Source organism: Falco peregrinus, chromosome 14, assembly GCF_023634155.1.
Source record: "Falco peregrinus isolate bFalPer1 chromosome 14, bFalPer1.pri, whole genome shotgun sequence".
In the NCBI taxonomy this organism is placed as follows: Eukaryota; Metazoa; Chordata; class Aves; order Falconiformes; family Falconidae; genus Falco; species Falco peregrinus.
The window spans coordinates 1893152-1910056 of record NC_073734.1 but is presented as its reverse complement, the minus strand read 5'-3'; the positions used below and the strand labels follow the sequence as shown (position 1 = coordinate 1910056).

Below are 16905 nucleotides of genomic sequence, written 5' to 3'. Positions count from 1 at the left end.
GAGCGCAGGGGTGACGGGTTGATTTGAAACCCACCGTGCTGCTGAGACCAGCTTCTATCCGTCCCGGTGGTAACGAAAGCCGAACACTTTGCAGTTCTTTTTAACCAAGCCAGTTCCTCCTCTGCCTTTGTCCTTACAGGGGCTGTGTCATCGGACCGACTTTCCCTTTCCATGTACCTTCCCTCCATTCGGCGACGTCTCCTTTGGTGAGTGTGCCCTGGGCTTGGACCGCTGGTGGGGAGGTCTGTGCCTTACTGAAATGAAGCGCTTTGGGAGCGTCTGTCACTTGTGTTCCTCCACAGCAGCCTTCAGGGTGTTAGAACCAGGGCTGCCGCTTGCTCAGGTGGTATTTTGCTGCCGTGAGATCAAACAGGACCAAAGGAATAGAAAGTCAGTATTTTCCTGGTGCCCTCAGAGCCTGCTCAGCCCCAACCTCCCAATCCTTGGCGGCAGAATGATGGTGAAAGCCCTTGTCCCAGAAGGGCCCAGGGGATGGGGCTGCAGGAGAAGGGCGTTGGAGCCACACGCTAGCCTGTGGCTGCTCAGGGTGAACGTTCCTGTTGCAAGGCGAGGACACCACTTACCCACTTGACCTTTAGTGTGAGCTGTTAATTTGTGCTGTGAGGGCTCCTCGTTATCACCTGCCCGGTAATAAGCCCAGGCAGTAGCTCGGCATTGGTTTGGGCAGTGATGTCTCCAGAGATGTGGGCTCCTTCTCCTTCCCCAGCCGAAGCACTGCTCCACTGACGGAGCCGGTGGCTGAGCACCCAGAGCATCTCCACTGAAATGCAGATTCTGATTCTCCATCTCGAGTCTCAGAGAAAAGGCTTTGTACTGAGATGATCTAAAGTTTACATGTGAAATCAATTGGGGATTGATTGAAGGGCCATGATCATTCTGTGCCCAGGATGCCTCTGTGGTTTCATGCGGTTCGTGGACTTTCTAGGAAATCTCAATACTTTCCCTGAGCCACTTCCCCCTCTCCCTGCATCACCACTCGGCCACTTCTCTGCTTCCTTTTGAATAAATAGACCCACAAGAAACGCACCGGCAGAAATGCGGTTGTGTAATAGGAGGTTCATCCTACTTTAATCTGATTTCATTAACAAGGCCTTTTCAGCTGAAGGCAGCTATTGTAGTTTTGCTTCTTGTCACTGTGCTGCTGGCTGTTGTCTGCATCTGGTGACTTCGGTCCCATTTGGGGCTGTGCAGTGGGTCAGTCGGTGCATGTCCTTTCTGTGCCCCACCCCCGCCTCCCTGCCGGAGTAATTGCTGGCGGTGGGCAATGGTCACTGCTGCTGGGCACAGAGGAACTATCTGCTGTGTCTGCGGGTGGTTTTCCTCCCTGTCTTTATTCAAATAGCACTTGGTAAGCAGGGCATGGGAGGTGTCTTCTGGCAGAGCTGGTGTCCGCTCCAGACCAAGCTGCGGGCTGGTGTCCTGCCTCTGCAGAACAGCCACCCCCTCACCCAGTGTGGTTGTACCACTGGTTTTCCGTTGTGGAAAGCAAGTGTCAGAGCTGGAGTGATGTCAGGCTTTGTGGGCAGTAATCAAAGGCAGTGTGGATGTGATGTCCCCGTTTGTTAGGTAAGGTGAGACACAGTTCCTGCTCATTTCTAAGGAAGCATCAGGTTTGCCTGCAGTGAGGTGGGCCGAGTTGTCATGTGCTCAGTCTGGTTGCCCAGAAACAGGAGATGCCTTAAGGGTCCTGCCTAGAGAAACTGCATTAGAGTGCAAAGCATCATGTTGTAGTGCCCGGTCTCATCCTTTCTTTTCCTTACATGACAATGCCCTACTTTCATATATTGAAAACTGGGGGAATGTTCATGGAGTTAATGGGGGATTTTACAGACTGAATTTTCAGAATAAATGCTCTGTCTGGGTGCACACTGATCAGTGAGAAAGAGTTGGGGCTGGTTTGGGGGCAGGTGAGAGAGCTCCTCACAGGTAGAGACAGCTCTTCAGCACCAACGGCACTGCCCATTGCCAAGGAAGCAAGCTGTGCCATCCATGGAAAAAGCAACTTCAGTCACAACTCACTCCTCCCTGAGCTTCTCCATTACCTCTCATTCACACTGAAAAGAGATAAACAACAAGCACCGGTCTATCCTAACAGGAGAGTCACACCAGGAATCACGGGATAACCGGGGACTTGACTGATATTTGTCTCACCTTCCCAGGCTTTCCTCGCACCCTGCCGTGTCGCCTCACTAACACCTCCTTGGTTCCCATGACTTTCAACCTTCGCATCCCTGGCGAAGGCTCAGGACAGCGCAGCGTCACCAGTTTTGCTCAGATATCAGACAACACTTGCCCGTCCTGGAGAAAGGGAGCCCAACATCACATCAAGCCAACTGAATTCACCATAATGCCCTGCAAGGGGACCATCCGCTCCCAAGGAGCCCTGGGTATCCAGGTATGGCACGAGCCCGGCCATACGTGCTTCAGCAGGTGGAGCTGAAGCTTCACTGGTGCGCAGGAGGGCTGTAGTGCTGCTGGCTTTGGGCATAACGCAAGTAAGAGATCGGTGTTCGTGTTAGGTTTTTGTGAGCTGGGGTACTCTGGGGCGGAGCACCGTTTTGTTTCCAAAGTTGTAAGCCAAGGATCATGTACCCTACGGTCAAGCACAGAAGCCACGCGTGTGTGTCTGAGCTGCTTAGAGCAATTTGATTTAAAGCGGGCCGAGGAAGGATGGGGACAGAAGGTGACTGTTAAAAGAAAGATGTCATTGCATAAAGCAGTTTGCTATTCTTCCCGGTCTTATCTTTCCTCTCGTGTGGAGCAGAATGGTTGCATCCACTGCAGCGAGGACTGGAAAAGCTCCAGCAGCCATGAGCTGCACAGCTGCTGCTGGGCCACGTTTTGCCCTCGGCTTCCCACTGTAAAGCTGGACTCATTCTGTGAAAGTCAACAGATTTCCTCTGGATTTATGCTGTTGTAGTCGAGAGTAAAAATTGGTCCCAGTGGCAAGTAGAACATGAATTGTGCTTTAATTTAGCTTACATATGCCCTGGTATGCAAGGCGTACTTAATAAATCGGATATCGCCAGAAGAGTTTTGTTACTCGGAAAGACAGTGGTCTACACGTGGACCAGCAGGAGAACTAAGGCAAAATACCGCTCCCTTTCCTGACCGTGGGTGAGAGCCAGAGGACACCATGCGTGGCTGATGGCTTCTGGCAGTGATTAAGTATCTGACGCTCTTCTCCTCTACCAGGTCACCCTGTGTTCCAGCACGGTGAGGCGATACGAGCTGGCGCTGGTGGTGGGCGTGGATGGTGTTGGCCAGGAGGTGTTGGCGTGCCTCTCACAGCCAGGTACCGGCGCTTTCCTTGCAGCTGGCCACCTTTCCCCGCGTACCCATGCCCAGCACGCTGCCTGGCGTGGGGTGTCCTGGCTTCAGCTCCAAATGAGAAATGTTGCTTAACGAGCTAGTTCTGCCCAGCTCGCTGTGAGCACAGCCGTGCTTTGAAAGCAGCCCATGTTGAGAGGCACCTGTGCTCAGTGCTCAGGGCCATGCCTCTGTCTTTTTTTTATTTTATATTTTTTTAAGGGAGCAGTGATTATATTCACTATTGGCCTATTGTCTGGGACTTGAGGAGTAATGAATCTCCAAAGGACTGCCCCTGCTTCTCCCTGCAAGCGGTGGGCTTGTGCTGGGTTGGCCCAAAGTGCAGCATTTGTTTGGAAGGCGGCGAGCAGCCTGCTGAAAGCTGGGGTCTGGCTCAGTTAATGAAGGCGTGTGCAAATGGGAAAGGGGCTTACGGCAGGAGTGGTGAGGGGAAACTAGTCCTTGGTGTGGCAGGTGAGCTCAGGTTTCTCTGGTTCTCTTGAGCATGAACGTTCCCAGACTTAAGCCAAAAGCTGCAGCGTCGTTCAATGCCGTTGCGCCGCAGCGGGTGCCAGTTTAATGACGAGAGGGACGCAGTTCGCTGGTGCTGTTCCCTCTCCCCGGCAGAGTCACCCACTGGGTGCCTGGGCTGCAATTTTGTAAAACGAGTGGGAATGGGAAGAGTCAGTGTGTGGGCTGGTGTGTGGAGGACCCAGGCAGCTGCAGGAGCTGGGAGAGGCTGGTCACCCACTGCGAGAGGCAGGCGGTGCTGGTGCCCTCCATCGCGGGGGCAAGCGGCTGAGGTTTCAGGCAGGGCGAGAGCGGTACGGGAGAGGAGGGAGGTGCTTTTACTGAGATGCGGGAGTCTTGTTTTCCTTGAGCTTTGGGGAGCGCTGGTCCTCAGCGGGAAGGCTCCCGCAGAGCTCGTGCCTTGCTGGGACTGTGGGAGGGTCCTTGCCGGCCTCCTGGGGCAAGGGAGGGGCAAAGCTTGATGAGAGAGCACTGGGGCAGGGCACTGGGCAGCCTCTGCCACGGGAGTCTGGGGCTGCCCCTCCTTTACAAGAGGCTGTTGAGTAAGAAGAAGTTAGAGGTGATCGATTGCCGTAGAGGTAGGAAATGTCTATCTGGCAGAGACAAATGCCTTGTGTCTGTTTCATGCTGTTTGGGGAGTAAACAACTTCTACGTTCTCTCAGTGTCTCTAATTCCCTTTGGTCATCTCTTCACCCGGATGTGTCGTTCCTCCGCTGCACGTGCTCAGCCCTGTTCTGACATTTGGACGGTGCTTTCTGAAGTTCCCTTGCGAGTGGATGCTGACCCTTGTGAACGACAGCGATCTTCCAGGCTGCTATGGAGTCCTTCCTCAGGCTTGGCGTCGTGTTCGCCTCCTGCCCTCAAACGTCGTTATCGAGGGGTTTATTAGGAAAGAAACGGGGTTTGGATAAGACCTTGCTGTTTTATATTCAAACCTAAAGTTTTGGAGAGAACGGGAAGCTACCTGAATATGAACTTCAGGAGCGGTTTGAACTCTTCAGGAAGCAGTTTCGGTTCTAGTCTTTGGGGTGCTTTCATGCAGGAGAACTTGGAGGGTTGTGAAAAGCTGCTGCAAGGAGGCCGCCAGCACCGGAGTGGGCGTTTGTGAGTGCAGCAGCTTTTGGACCCTGTGAGGATGCTAATTAGGCCCATATAAATCTTGCTCCTTGTGTTGCGCCTTTCTGCTTTCTCCTAGGGATTTTTAAAAATGTGGGTGAATTGCCGTTGTGGTAGATGTTAAGGAGCTTGGAGTTTCCTCAGAGGACACTCTGAAGTTGTCTTTGATTCTGTCCCTTATAGGAGCACAAGGAGGATGCTGCTGTGTGGTACTGCAGCCCTGTGCCGTGTGGGATTATCCAGCCTCACAGCTCGGTAGAGATCCCGTTGACGCTGGAAGCCCAGGCGATAGGAAGGCAGGACACTGTGGCTAGTGTCTCAGTGTTTGGGAATGAAAGATCCCCGCTGGTGAGTGCTAGGCGAGATGCGTGCCTTTGTGTGACTCATCTTGGTGGGCATAAAGTGTACAGGGGTTCTGCCAGGGAAAAGGAGAACGTGACAATACGTGGCTGGTGCGGACACGGAAAGAAGGGATTCATGGCATAAGTAGCAGCTAATGCCTAGAGAAGGGTGGTGTCCTCTTAGGTGGAAATCTAAGTGTCTGAGATGGTGTTTAATTACGGACGTGTGAGGCGGGATAACAAGCCCAGTCTGAAACCCAGAGCAATTCCTGGGTCTCTCGCTCTCCTGCGTTACGAGATGAGCAGCAACCGCTGCTTCATTAGAACTCTTGTTCGGGAGCGCACGGGGACATCGCTGAATACCACTAAAGCAAGAGCGGTGTAAGAGACCGTGCTGAAATGATGATTTCTGTAAAGCTGGATTTAAGCTTTCCTGAAAGTCAGGTCCATCCCGCCTGAGAAATATCCATCATATCTCTTTGCCAAAAGCCCCAGCCAAAGACGCATGAGACTCCACACTGCTTGCATCTGGAGCACAAGCTTTTTTTTCTTTTCTTTTTTTTTCCCTACCAAGCTTGAAAAGGGGTGAGGCAAAGCATTCCTGGACTAAAGGCTCCTACAGGACATTTGCATTCAGGCATATACAGCAGCAACAACAAAGTGTAGGCAAGAGAATGTTGTATCTGGTGTCCTGGCTTCCACTGGCTGAAATCGAGAACAAATTTAGTTAATTAAACTTTAATTTAAAAGGATACTAACTTTTGAAGCAGCTGTTTTAAAATGTCTTGTCCTCTCCCTGAGCACGGAAGGGGATATCAGAGGATTCCCGAGAATGTGAAGCTTTCTGTAACAGAAAGGAAGGCTGACATTTTGAAAACAATTGCAGGGATATAAACTTTTTATAAACCGAATTGAAACGATGATGCCAAATCCCTTGGATGCCACTGGTCATCTCAACCCTGGCTGCTGGGGGTGTGCATGTAAACCAGTCAACAGCAAGGCCAGGCAATGCAGGCTTTGCAGGGAAGTCTCAAGTTTGACAAAACAGTTGCTTGCAAACAGAAGGCATGCTTCCCCGAAAGAGGAGGGTTTCTCCCCACTGGAATAACCAGTTGTTTAAATGTCAGCTGGATTTTGAACTACAGGTACCTTGAAAAGCTTTTACCCTTGGGCTAACAATTTATAAATTGAAAGTTGACCTTACCTTAATCTTTTCTGTTTGGACGTGAGCGTGTCAATGTTTTTCCCAAAGGGCGAGCATTTCAGCTGGAGAAGCGTAGCTGTGCCTAAAGAAAGGACTAGATGCGTTGCATTTTCTATAGGTCTGTCTTCTGGTTGCAGTGCAGTTCCAGTAGTTCCCTGGTAGCTGACGCACCCAAAGCTTTCTGGGCTGGCAGAAGAGCTGGCTGTCTTGTTACGTGTCCTGCGCTGGTGGCAGATCCTACCCGTACGGCTGCAAGTCTGACCTTGGGAATCGCTGCAGTGTGTTCCAGTAGAACTTCAAGGCTCGTTCTTGCCTTAGGCTGGGGTGCCCAGTGTGGATGCCTGGTCTTTACCACCGTTTCAGGCAGAACGTGGTACAGATCTTTCATCCAGGCTGTGCAGAGTCCCTCCACAGCTCCGTTGTCGGGTATTTGGTTTGCAGGTGAACGTGTGCCAGCTCCAGTCTGGCGTGTGTCATCTGCATGAAGGAGCTGGTAAATCCCAGCGCTGGCGTTACTGGTGGCAGAGCTGCCATCGCTTGTTGCTGCCTTTCCCTGTGCCATGTTGCCTGTAACGCTGTTGCATGGCATTTTCCTTGTCCCTTTTAGAACCCTGTAGATGAAGGGGTAGCGTTTCTGAAGCCCTCTCCTTGGTGGTGAGGATGCGTGGTGTTAGTACACAGGCTGACAGAAGGCAGCTCTCCTGGGCATCCTCCAGATGTTGTTCCGCTCATCCCCAAAGGGCTCTGCCCTGCCTTTGCTGCTGCTGTCCCGCTGTCACCGGGAAGCTGAGCTGGCTGGCGAGGCGCAGCTCTTCCCTGCAGCTCCTCCTTCCCGGGAGCTTTGGGCAGCATCGCCCAGACATGCATCATCGTGCATGGCTTCAGTTCCTTATTTTGGAGGCCCCAGCCTTGGTAGGTGAGGTTTTTGGCTCTTAGTTGCACGCAGCAGTGCCCTGCCAAGGGATGAGCATTTCTGGATGCTGCTGCTTCTGGCTGAGTTGGGCTGGTGATTCTGACAGCGGTCAATACCACTTCCTTGAGCCAGACATCATTAAAGGTTTTACATCGTGGAAGCTGGTTTCTTTTTCGGTTAAATCGTACTCTGTGCCCTCCAGTGAATCATACGGCGTCTGGTCAGTGTTGGGAGTTCTATGCATTCAGATCCTGTTGAAGTGTTGAGGTGTTTGGAACCAGTGAAATCCACCGCAAGAGTGGACAAATTCTCGTTGTTTTTAATGATGTGGGAAGGTGGTTTAGCAAAGGGATCTGTGTTCCTCCTCCAGTAGTCTGTGCCAGTTCTGCAAGGAGAAAGCTTTTGGTTGTGACCGTCGAGAAAAAACACCACTTGAATGATGTAATGAATAATTAATGCCTGTTATTCATGCCATACCAGGAATACACATAAGCACACATCAGAGGCCATAACTTGCACGATCTCTGCTCTGAAGAGCCTGCTTCGCTTCTGGCTTGTGCTGGTTTTCAGAGGTGCATTTTTGGGAATGTCAGAGAAGTAACTGTCCAAGTGTCGCTGTGCAGCAGCAGCGGTCAGGGAGGTTTGGGGCAAGGCTGAGCGGCAGAAGGAGCGGGAGCAGGCACAAGGCAGAGAAAGGAGAGCTAACTGTGGAGGAGGTCTGGAAAGGAGAGCGTGGGACCCAGGGTTTCTCTGTCCCCTGAGAACGGGAGCTTGTGGCTTTCAGATGGGGTCACTCCCGAGCCTGCACTTGCCCCAGGCCTTCTGTTTCAGCCTTGCAACACTGAAAACTTCCAACAGCCGTACTTATCGCCCAGTCGAGGAGGACACTTAGAGCTGTCTCATATTTTTTAACTTCCCCTGCTTTTCTTTTTTCTTTCCTACCTGCTTCCTGGAGCAGAATGTCTGTTTAGTGAGCATTGGAGAAGAACGGGTTGTCTACGTGCATCTGAGTGAGATAAATTCCAGCAGTATTGAAGTCCTACAAGATGCGTCCAAAACTCTCCACCTCTCCAATCAGGCTGTCATCCCTGCTTCCTTCTGTGTAGAGATGGTAAGTATCTGTGGGGCTGTTTCCCAATGAAAATTGACTGGTCTGTAGCAGCCTGTGGCCTGATTTTTACATGCAACGTTCCCATATTGCTGTCTCGGAGAGAAAGCAAGATATTCCGTCCCAACGCAGCGAGAGGAGCCTGGCTCTGGGGGCAGTTTTAGCTGGGGCACCCCTCAGTAAAACAGACAGCTTGCATAGATGTTTGTGCAGAAATGAGTCTGGATCATCTTTACAAGTTTTCCCTCTGTTTTCTGGGTGGTATTTAACGGAGAGTCGTGTCTTTGGAGCTCTGAGATCAAGAGGCCCCTGTGGCCCTTTGCTCCTGGAAGGGCATGGATTTCCCGACGCTTTCCCCATTAGGTCTGCGTTTGCTTTGTGTCAGACTGCTGTTTGTGACAGAGTCTGGGGTGTGAAGTTTGTCCTCAGCCTGCCTGTGGTGAGGTGAGTTTCACACCCGCTGGGGGCCCAACCAGCTGTGGTGTTGCACAAAAAGATAACGGTAAGGGTTGTGTAGCTACAGAGCGTGTGGGCTCCGTCGCGTTGCAGAGCATCTCCGGAGGCCAGCCGCAGGGAAAGGCCGTTGAACTGATGGAGGCTGCAGCTGACAAGCTGCGTGGCAGGTGGCAGGAGGAGGTTGGGTCGCTGCCCTGGCGGGGGGCGCAGGGCTGGTGCAGCCAGGGAGGGCTCCCGTGCGGACGCTGGGTGGGATGTGCCGCTCACTGGAGGTGGGATCTGTGAGGGGCTTAAAAACAGGGTTGGGAGGAGGTTTGTTCTGCTCCACGCTAGGTGGGCTGGATTTGTGGAGCTGGTTCACCCAGGCCTGGCTCTGTGGGCTTGGTTGGGTCTGCGGGTAAAGCATCAGGCAGCGTGCGAGAGGCCAGGCTCAGCCTCCTGGGCCAAGGGGGAGGGGGGCGAATTTCCTCCTTGCTGCTTTTCCAGCTGTTTGGGGGACAACAGTAACCTCCAAGTCGGGGAGGGATTCCCAGGGCAGCTTTCTTTGAATCCACCATGAAAACCCGCTTTCCATCTGTGGCGAGAGCAAGCCACCAGGGATGGCTGGTACTGGTGTTGAAATGATGGGTTTGCATGCCTGTCGCAGGCAGTGACCCGCAGAGCTGTTCGGGTCCTGCTGCCCCGGTGCAATGCCTCCCTCCTCCCCGGGCAGCTCGCGGTGTAGCCGGGGGGCTTGCAGGGTACATCTGCCCCTCCGTTGCCTCAGGGCCCTAACCCATGGGACTGGGCAATAAAGCCTGTCGTGCTTCACCGCCATCTCTGCCAGTCCTGGGGCTGATCAGTCACTAGAGCAGTAACACGAGGCGGCTCAGGGACGGTTTCTTTCCCTGCAATAAAGACGGGCTCTGCTTGAGCAGTGGCTTGGACCAGATGATCTCCAGAGGTCTCGCCAGCCCCAGCCGCTCTGTGACTCTGTGTGTGTGATGATCCCCCCTGCTGACTCCACGGGGCCGAGTTCCCCCATGGTGAGCATCTCTGCTTTTCAGGGCAGCTGCTGCTCTCATGGAGACGTGCCAGGAGGCAGGTCCTGGGAACCTGCTCCATCAGCCGCTTCACCAAAGGCTCTTCAGACAGACTCCGGGCACGGTGCTGCTGAGGCTGCCTGATGGGAGCAGCGCGGGCGTGGGCGAGATGTGCCCGAGCTGCGCCCTGGCCCTCAGCAGCTGCCTGCTCTGCCGCTCTTTTGCTGCCCCAGTTGAAGTTTTGCCCTTGGCTGCCTTACGCTGCCTGGCAGCTCCTTGACGGGAAGCAGAGGGGACTGAATAATTGTGGAGATAAAGCCTGAGATGCAGTCGGGTGTCAGGGTGACGTGCACGTGTCCACCTGAGAGCGGAGCAGGCTGCGCTGTGCCTTAGCCCAGCTGCTGGGTGACACGGGCATCCTTCATTCCCCCGTGTCCCTGAACCCAAGCCTTGTGTCCTGTAAAGCGCCAAAGCCGCTGCTCTGATTCCTGCTTGGAGGTTGCTGCAGGGTGGTGAGCCGTCATTTCCCTGTCTCCCATTTGTTGGCCAATCTGCAAACGGTGGCTGTGAGGCTCAGAGATCATGGTCTCCAATTGAAAGGGCGAGTTATCGACTGAAATTTTCACAGGAGCGTTGCATCGGGAATGTTATGCAGACTGACGGACAGCTTGACAAACTGAATGAGGTTAATTGAAGGGGCGGCAACAGGGCAAACGAAAGGCTGGTGTCTTGTTTGAAACAGAAAAGGAAAATGCTGTAATGCAGGTGGCCGTGCTGCCACCCCGGTGGTACTCTTAACCCTCGAGTGATAATTGCTCTTCCTGTTAAGGCAAGCTTGCTGCTGGCTTTGTGGGAGACAAGATCATTACCTGAGCAAGCCAGCATGATTTGTGGTGAACTTCACTTTGGGAAAGTGACTTCAGGAATTCCTTGCAGTCCCCCTCAGGCACCAGCTTCCCTGTACCCCTCTCCTCTCTGCTGGGTGAGTTGTGTCTGTTCTATTCTCAGTTGCAGGGAGCAGCAGGGAGGGAGTATCTCTGCCACCAGAAGAAAATAAGTAAAAACCCGCCAAATCTGTGTGTTGAGACGGGGCTTTTTGGGTTGGAAGAGGGGTGTAGGGACTGCATACCTGCGTCCTCGGTTGGCTTATCCCTGCTTGCCAGGGTGTCTGCAGATCTGCGACCCTTGGGACCAGTGTGTCGTCCTGTGCTCACACTGTCAAATGCTGTGTCTGTCGGGTGTGCTTTTCCCTGTCAGATTGCTTTCCCAGCTGCCAGGCAGCCCAGCGTGTTAGGGAATCCTCTGGATCCAGCAAGGGGAGGATTTGTGTCTGTCTTGGGTAAAAAAAGACTGGAGGAATGAGTCAACATGAAGGAGCTGTTGCAGCTTAGCTGGGGGCTGATGTAACCTGCTGACAAAAGTGGCTGTTTCTCCTCCTTGCTCCATTGTCATCTTCTTTTCCTGCCTCCCTAAGTGCCTGATTTTTGCCGTATTGACAAGTGCCAAAGGCTTGTTATGGACTGATGGAAGTGTTTGCTCTCCCTGCAGAAAGGAAAAAGCATCATTCTTAGGTCATTTCCTACTTGTTCTTTGTCATGCTGTCTTCTCGGAGATGTTTTATGTGGCTGCTAAGGCTGACATCTCTTGGCACCACAGAAGGCAGCTGCATGTCACGTCTCTGTGATCAGGAAAGAAGAGACAGGCCTAGGGTGTAAGTTTTCTTAATCAGTGGCAGCTTTTTTCTGCCTGCATAACCCCCGTGCTGGGTCTGTTATGTGCTGCCACAGGGCGCAAATGGTTTCCCAGCGCCTTGTAACGAGGGAGGAGGCAGAAGACCTTCCTTGGGATTTCCTCTTCGCATGACAGTCGTAATGCGGGGTCCTGTCTCCTTCAGCCTGGTCCCTGACCTCCCTGATCCAGAGCCCTGTGCTCCAGGTGAAGCTCGCTGCTGCCTGGTTTCCAGCAGCGGTCGTACAGCCAGCTGCGTCGTCTTCAGGAGGGTGCCTGGTGGCTCAGTGCAGATCCCCTTCGGCGTTCCCAGGGATGCGCTGCTGTCACATTCAACTGGAGCTGACCTTGCAGAAGAGACCAAGTTTTGTTTGTTTTTTAAAAAAAGAAAAAAAGCTGTAACTATTTGTCTTGTCACTGGGATTCACTGCAGATAACTGATTTTTCAGGCAATGTATAAAGGCTCTTGGTCAGGTGTGGTGTAAGCAAGGGCAGAACACGCAGTTCCCATTCCCATAGTGGCTTCTCCCCTCTAGCACACAATTTTTTTCATTTACTAATTTAATTGTTTATTACCTCAAGCCTTTGGCGACACTGCCTTTATTAACAAAACGGCCATATGGAGAGACAGCAAAACACGGAGGAGATAAACTTAAAAACAGTGCCGATGAGGGGATGCTGCTTTAGTGATTCTGTTCCTTGTTCTGGCTGACGGGCAATTCTGTTGCTCTCTGAGCAAACCGTGCAGGCTGGGGGCAGTGAAGGCTTTGAAGAGCATGTCAGCATTGACTGCAGTTCTCCCCAGCTGCTCTCACTGAAGTCGGAGCAGACTTGAATTGGCAAGAGGGTGGTTTTTAAATCTACTGCAAATTACCACCACCACCCCCACCCCCGCCCCCCAAAGCAGCTGAATAATTAGCCAGCGGGTCAGTGTTTGCTCCTAGTGAGACAGAGGCAGACAGTGCTGTGCCCTTCAAATGGTATCTGCAGTGCTATTTAGAAATTAGGGTTAAATTAACCTTCCAGGGTACGGGCAGCGCTAGCCCTGCATATGTGGCCTCTTCCAAGGTGAGCAGAACTTTTGAAGATGCGTAGGCTTAACTCTTTCCAGAGCTGTCCCACCAGAGCCTCATGGTGCTCCAACAGCTGACCTTTAGAATTAAACCCTTGGTTTGGGTTTAAAGGCTGTGTTGCTTATACAGCAGTACCAGTTTCTGATTTCCACCCAGTTTGGTTTTGCCAGAGCTGTAGGGAGCTTGTCATGTCGTGGCTGTTCTGGAATGTGGTACAGTGAAAGGAGAGACTGAAATGGCAAATTTTTCCCCCCAGGGCGATCAAATGCTGGCAGAGGTTGCCCAAGGAGGTTGTGGAGTCTCTGTCCTTGGAGATCTTCAAAGGCCAAGGGCACACAGTTCTCAGCAACCTGCTCGAGGCGAGCGTGCTGGAGCAGAGGGCTTGGCCCAGAGGACCTCCACGGGTCCCTTCCAACCCCCCCTCCTGTGTGGCTCTGTGCTTTGCTTTTCCTCCTAAAGCCCCTCAGCTCTAGCCCCGATGCCCGCTGGAAAGGGTGCTGGGGCAAGGGACCATCCCAATCTCCTCCCCGAGGGTCCACCCCAGCACAAGCGCTCCCCACTCCACAAGACCCTATGGCAGACACAGTCAGGAGAGGGAAAAGATTCTTTTATTGTCAACAGCAGCTGCAGGGGCCCAGGAGTCACAGCGGTTCAGCCGGTGAAAATCAGTCGGCACCTGCAACGACAGAGTCAGAAAGCTCTGATAAGCCCCCAGAGGCAGGAAGAGGCAGGATTTGGTTCCCCCCTCTTTGGGGGACGCTGTTTCCGAGGAATTCCTCATGGCCCAGAAGGGACAGCTCTTGCTGGCCTCCACTCGAGGCCGGCTCCGGTGCCTTCTCCCCAGGGGTGATGTCCCTAGGGAGCTGTGCGTGCGCAGGGATGCTGACAGTGCCCCTGTGCCGCGCAGCAGGGCTCGACGGGGAGCCCCCGGGGAGCTGCCGTGGGGCTCATCCCAAACCCTGCTCAGCACCAGCCCTCGCCGGCCCTTGCCAGCCAGCTGGGAAGAGTTAGGGCCGTGTTCAGGGCTGGGAAAGATGGGCAGCAGCGCGTGGTACGCACCTGGCCTTCCTGACGTGCTGCAGCTTCCTGCATTTTCTCAGGTTTGGGTCCACAAAATCGCTTCCTCTCTTCTCCTTTTTATTTGTGCTTGGCTGTCCCTCTCCTCTGCCCAGGCTTCTTTTCTCTTCCTTTTCCTTGACTTTTCCTTCTCCTGGTGGGAGCCTGCAAACCTTTCCATCCCACAGCGTGATGAGATGGGGAAAGCCCCAAGCCCCTGCAGCGAGCTCTCAGGTCAGGCAAGGGGAGCTCTTCCTACCTGGTTTCCTGGGGCAGGCTGGTCAGTTGTGGCAGGCGTGCCAGGGACTCTGCCGTGCCCTCGGGGGTGCCTGGAGGCAAATCTGGAGGTGCCTAAACCAGAAACTTGGGAGGTAACGGGTGGCAAGTGACAGCCTGGGGTAGTGAGGGCCTGACTGCCAAATTGCTGTATGAGCTCTACAGAGGAGATGCTGGTTTGCATCGTGCACATTTTGCACAGTCCAGCCAACGCAGCCTAGACTTGATGAAGCTGCGACGGAGTAGGATTTGAGCAAAAGCCCTCTCAAGGTGGCAGCTACTCCTTTCTGTCCTTTTGTGGGTATTTTGTAGGTATGTTTTGTTTGATGAAGCAGATCATACTTCATGAAGTGCGTTCCAGAAACAGCCTTTCCAGTTTTCCTTAGCACGCACCACTCTGGGGGGAGAGGAGGAACCCCAAAGGCACAAGAGAGCGGCTGCCAGGAGGAGGCCCAGCGGCTGCTTGGCCTCCTGGGAAATTACTGTCCCACCTGAGACACGTTGCCCCAGCGTCTGTGGAGCTGCCGTACCTCTGCCGCTTTGGGCCCTGCCCCTGTGTCTCCCCCAGCTCCGCTGTCGATGCCCAGCAGAGAGGCGGCTGCATGCAGAAAGGCTTTTGCCGGATGCTGGGTCTCTGCTGTGCCTGCAGGGCCACTTTGCTCTTCGCACCGCAGCTCTGGAAAGCAAAAGCACGTGCAGCAGCGCGACTTCTTGGAAGTCAAGAACACCTAAGCAAAGCCCAGCCGAGCCCTACACCACTTGTCTCGTCAGCGTTGAGGTTTCTGGCATCCCAAGCCCCAGTGTCTGTGACAAGCCTCAGTCCCGCCTCCTACCTGTGCCCCTGTCCATGGGTGCTGGCACCTCCTCGGCTGATGGAGGGGAGAGGCCGGCCACCTCCTCCCCAAAGATGTCCCCGCAGTTTTCAATGAGGAACTCCACCAGCACGTTCACCTGCAGACATCAAAGCCTTGGTCTCAAGCCAGGTGCCTGCAGACGTGTCAAGCAGCCTTTCCCACTGCTGACCCTTCGCCTGCGCAGGCGGCTGCGGCTGGGGGTTGCTCTTCCAGGCACCCAGCCCACCAGCACTGGCCCAAGGGAGGAGGCAGCCAGGGACCTCGCAACAGCCAAGCTCCGATGGGCCGGGAAGGCAGCACTGGCTGCTGGGTAGGGCGTACCTTCTCGGTCACCGCCAGCATGGCCTGCAGCGGGAGCAGGTCCTCGTTGGGTGGGCTCAGCAGGTTGGGCCCGACGCAGATGGCCAGGTTGCTGCAGCTCATTCTGCTGGTGGCTGCGTTGTGGCCGATGTGCTGCAGCAGGGCCATCAGCCGCTTCAGGAGGAGGAGGTTGGCCGCAGGCAACTTGTCAGCCACCCTGAGGGAAGAGGAAGACAAGGCTGATGAAGCAGAGGGTGCCCACAGCCGTCCCCGCAGCTGGCCCCAGGCGGGTGGGAGCCAGCGGCCGTGTTGCACAGCTTTGCAGCTGCCCGAAAAGACAGCTTTCTGAGGAGCCCGTGCCTTTGCAGGCAGGTCCCAGAACTCTCCCGGTCCCTGCTCACCAGGCAGGCTGCTGCCCACACTTACGCTTTCAGCTCCTCCACCTTGGCCTGCTTGCTGGCCCTCTCCATGGCTGCCATCCAGTCCTCGTAGAGGTCGACGACGAGGAGCTTGGTGGGGATGCTTCGCAGGAAGTCCTGCAATGCCAAGGGCTGCAGGTGAGCCTTTGAACGCTGCAGGCCAGCCAGGAGCTCCTCCAGCTGCACGTCAGAAGTGCTCACCTTCAAGATGACGGCCAGCAGCAGCGCAGGCTGGCTTCCTACGTCGATGTCCTTGCCGCGGTCCAGGGCCTCGCGCAGCTGCCGAAGTTCTGTCCCACCGGCAGCTCTGCGGAATATCCCCTCCGTTGCTGGTCCTTGCTGGCGCAGGACAGCCAGCAGCTCCTGCAGGAGAGGCAGGAGGCCACTTGCTTGGCTGAAGAACCAAGCGGTGGCAAGGACCAGAGCTCTGCCCCAGACGTGGTTGCCTAAGCGCCACAAAGGGTCTGGGACCAGAAGCAGGTTCTGGGGGTGCAGAGCCCAGTGCCCTGTCCCCGCAGCTGCTGGGGACACGCAGGCCCTCTCCAGAGCAGCCGGAGGGAGGGCTGGGGACCCCGTCTGTCCAGGCTGGCTTACCTGGATGGGCCGGGGCAGCGTGTTGTCCTCCCCACAGAGGGCTGCCAGGGGCTGCCCAAAGAGCGCCCTGCTGCAGCTGGAGCCCGCCTGCCCTGGTGCCTGGGCAGCGGCCGGGGTGCGCCGCAGGGCGAAGGGCCAGGGCAGCCCCATCCTCCTCCTGCTGGTGCTGCTCCCGCTGCTGCTCCCTCCTGCTGCAGAGGAAAACAGAGTAAGACACCACCAATGGAGACCCCAGGCCAGCGGTCCCAGCGCCTGCCCTGCCCTGCGCTGCCCTGCCGGCAGCACGGTGCTGTGTGGTGCGGCAGGATGGGCAGGGAGGCAGCAGCTGGAACCGCGGCTGTGGCTCGGAGGTGTTGACTTAGAGGCTCTTGAGAGCCATCGTGCCACGGGGTCAGCCTGTGCCAGCCTTCGCCCTGCCCTCCTGCAAGCTGCGGGCAGCAGCAGAGGCTCCGTGTCCCCGCAGAAGCATATCCAGCAGGCACTGCCCAGCAGTTGTCCTTGTCCGTCCAGGTGACATCCTTCCGTGGGCTGCCCAACCTGCATGGCGACACTCGGGACAAGTGAGCACAGCATTGCAGGAGGT

General features: G+C 54.8%; 1 protein-coding gene and 1 pseudogene across 1 annotated transcript; one reads left to right on the top strand and one right to left on the bottom strand.

Moving 5' to 3' along the window:
- LOC129785699 (hydrocephalus-inducing protein homolog) overlaps positions 1–9724 on the top strand; it is a 67163-nt pseudogene extending 57439 nt beyond the window's left edge.
- A 5666-nt stretch (positions 9725–15390) lies between these two features.
- On the bottom strand, positions 15391–16382 carry LOC129785624 (T-cell activation Rho GTPase-activating protein-like; the record flags this gene model as incomplete). The annotated part of the gene is made up of 4 exons (XM_055818565.1): positions 15391–15526; positions 15736–15845; positions 15930–16091; positions 16323–16382. Coding segments are annotated over 4 exons (468 nt in total), but the record flags the coding sequence as incomplete, so codon positions are not given.
- Between the last annotated feature and the right edge of the window lie 523 nt (positions 16383–16905).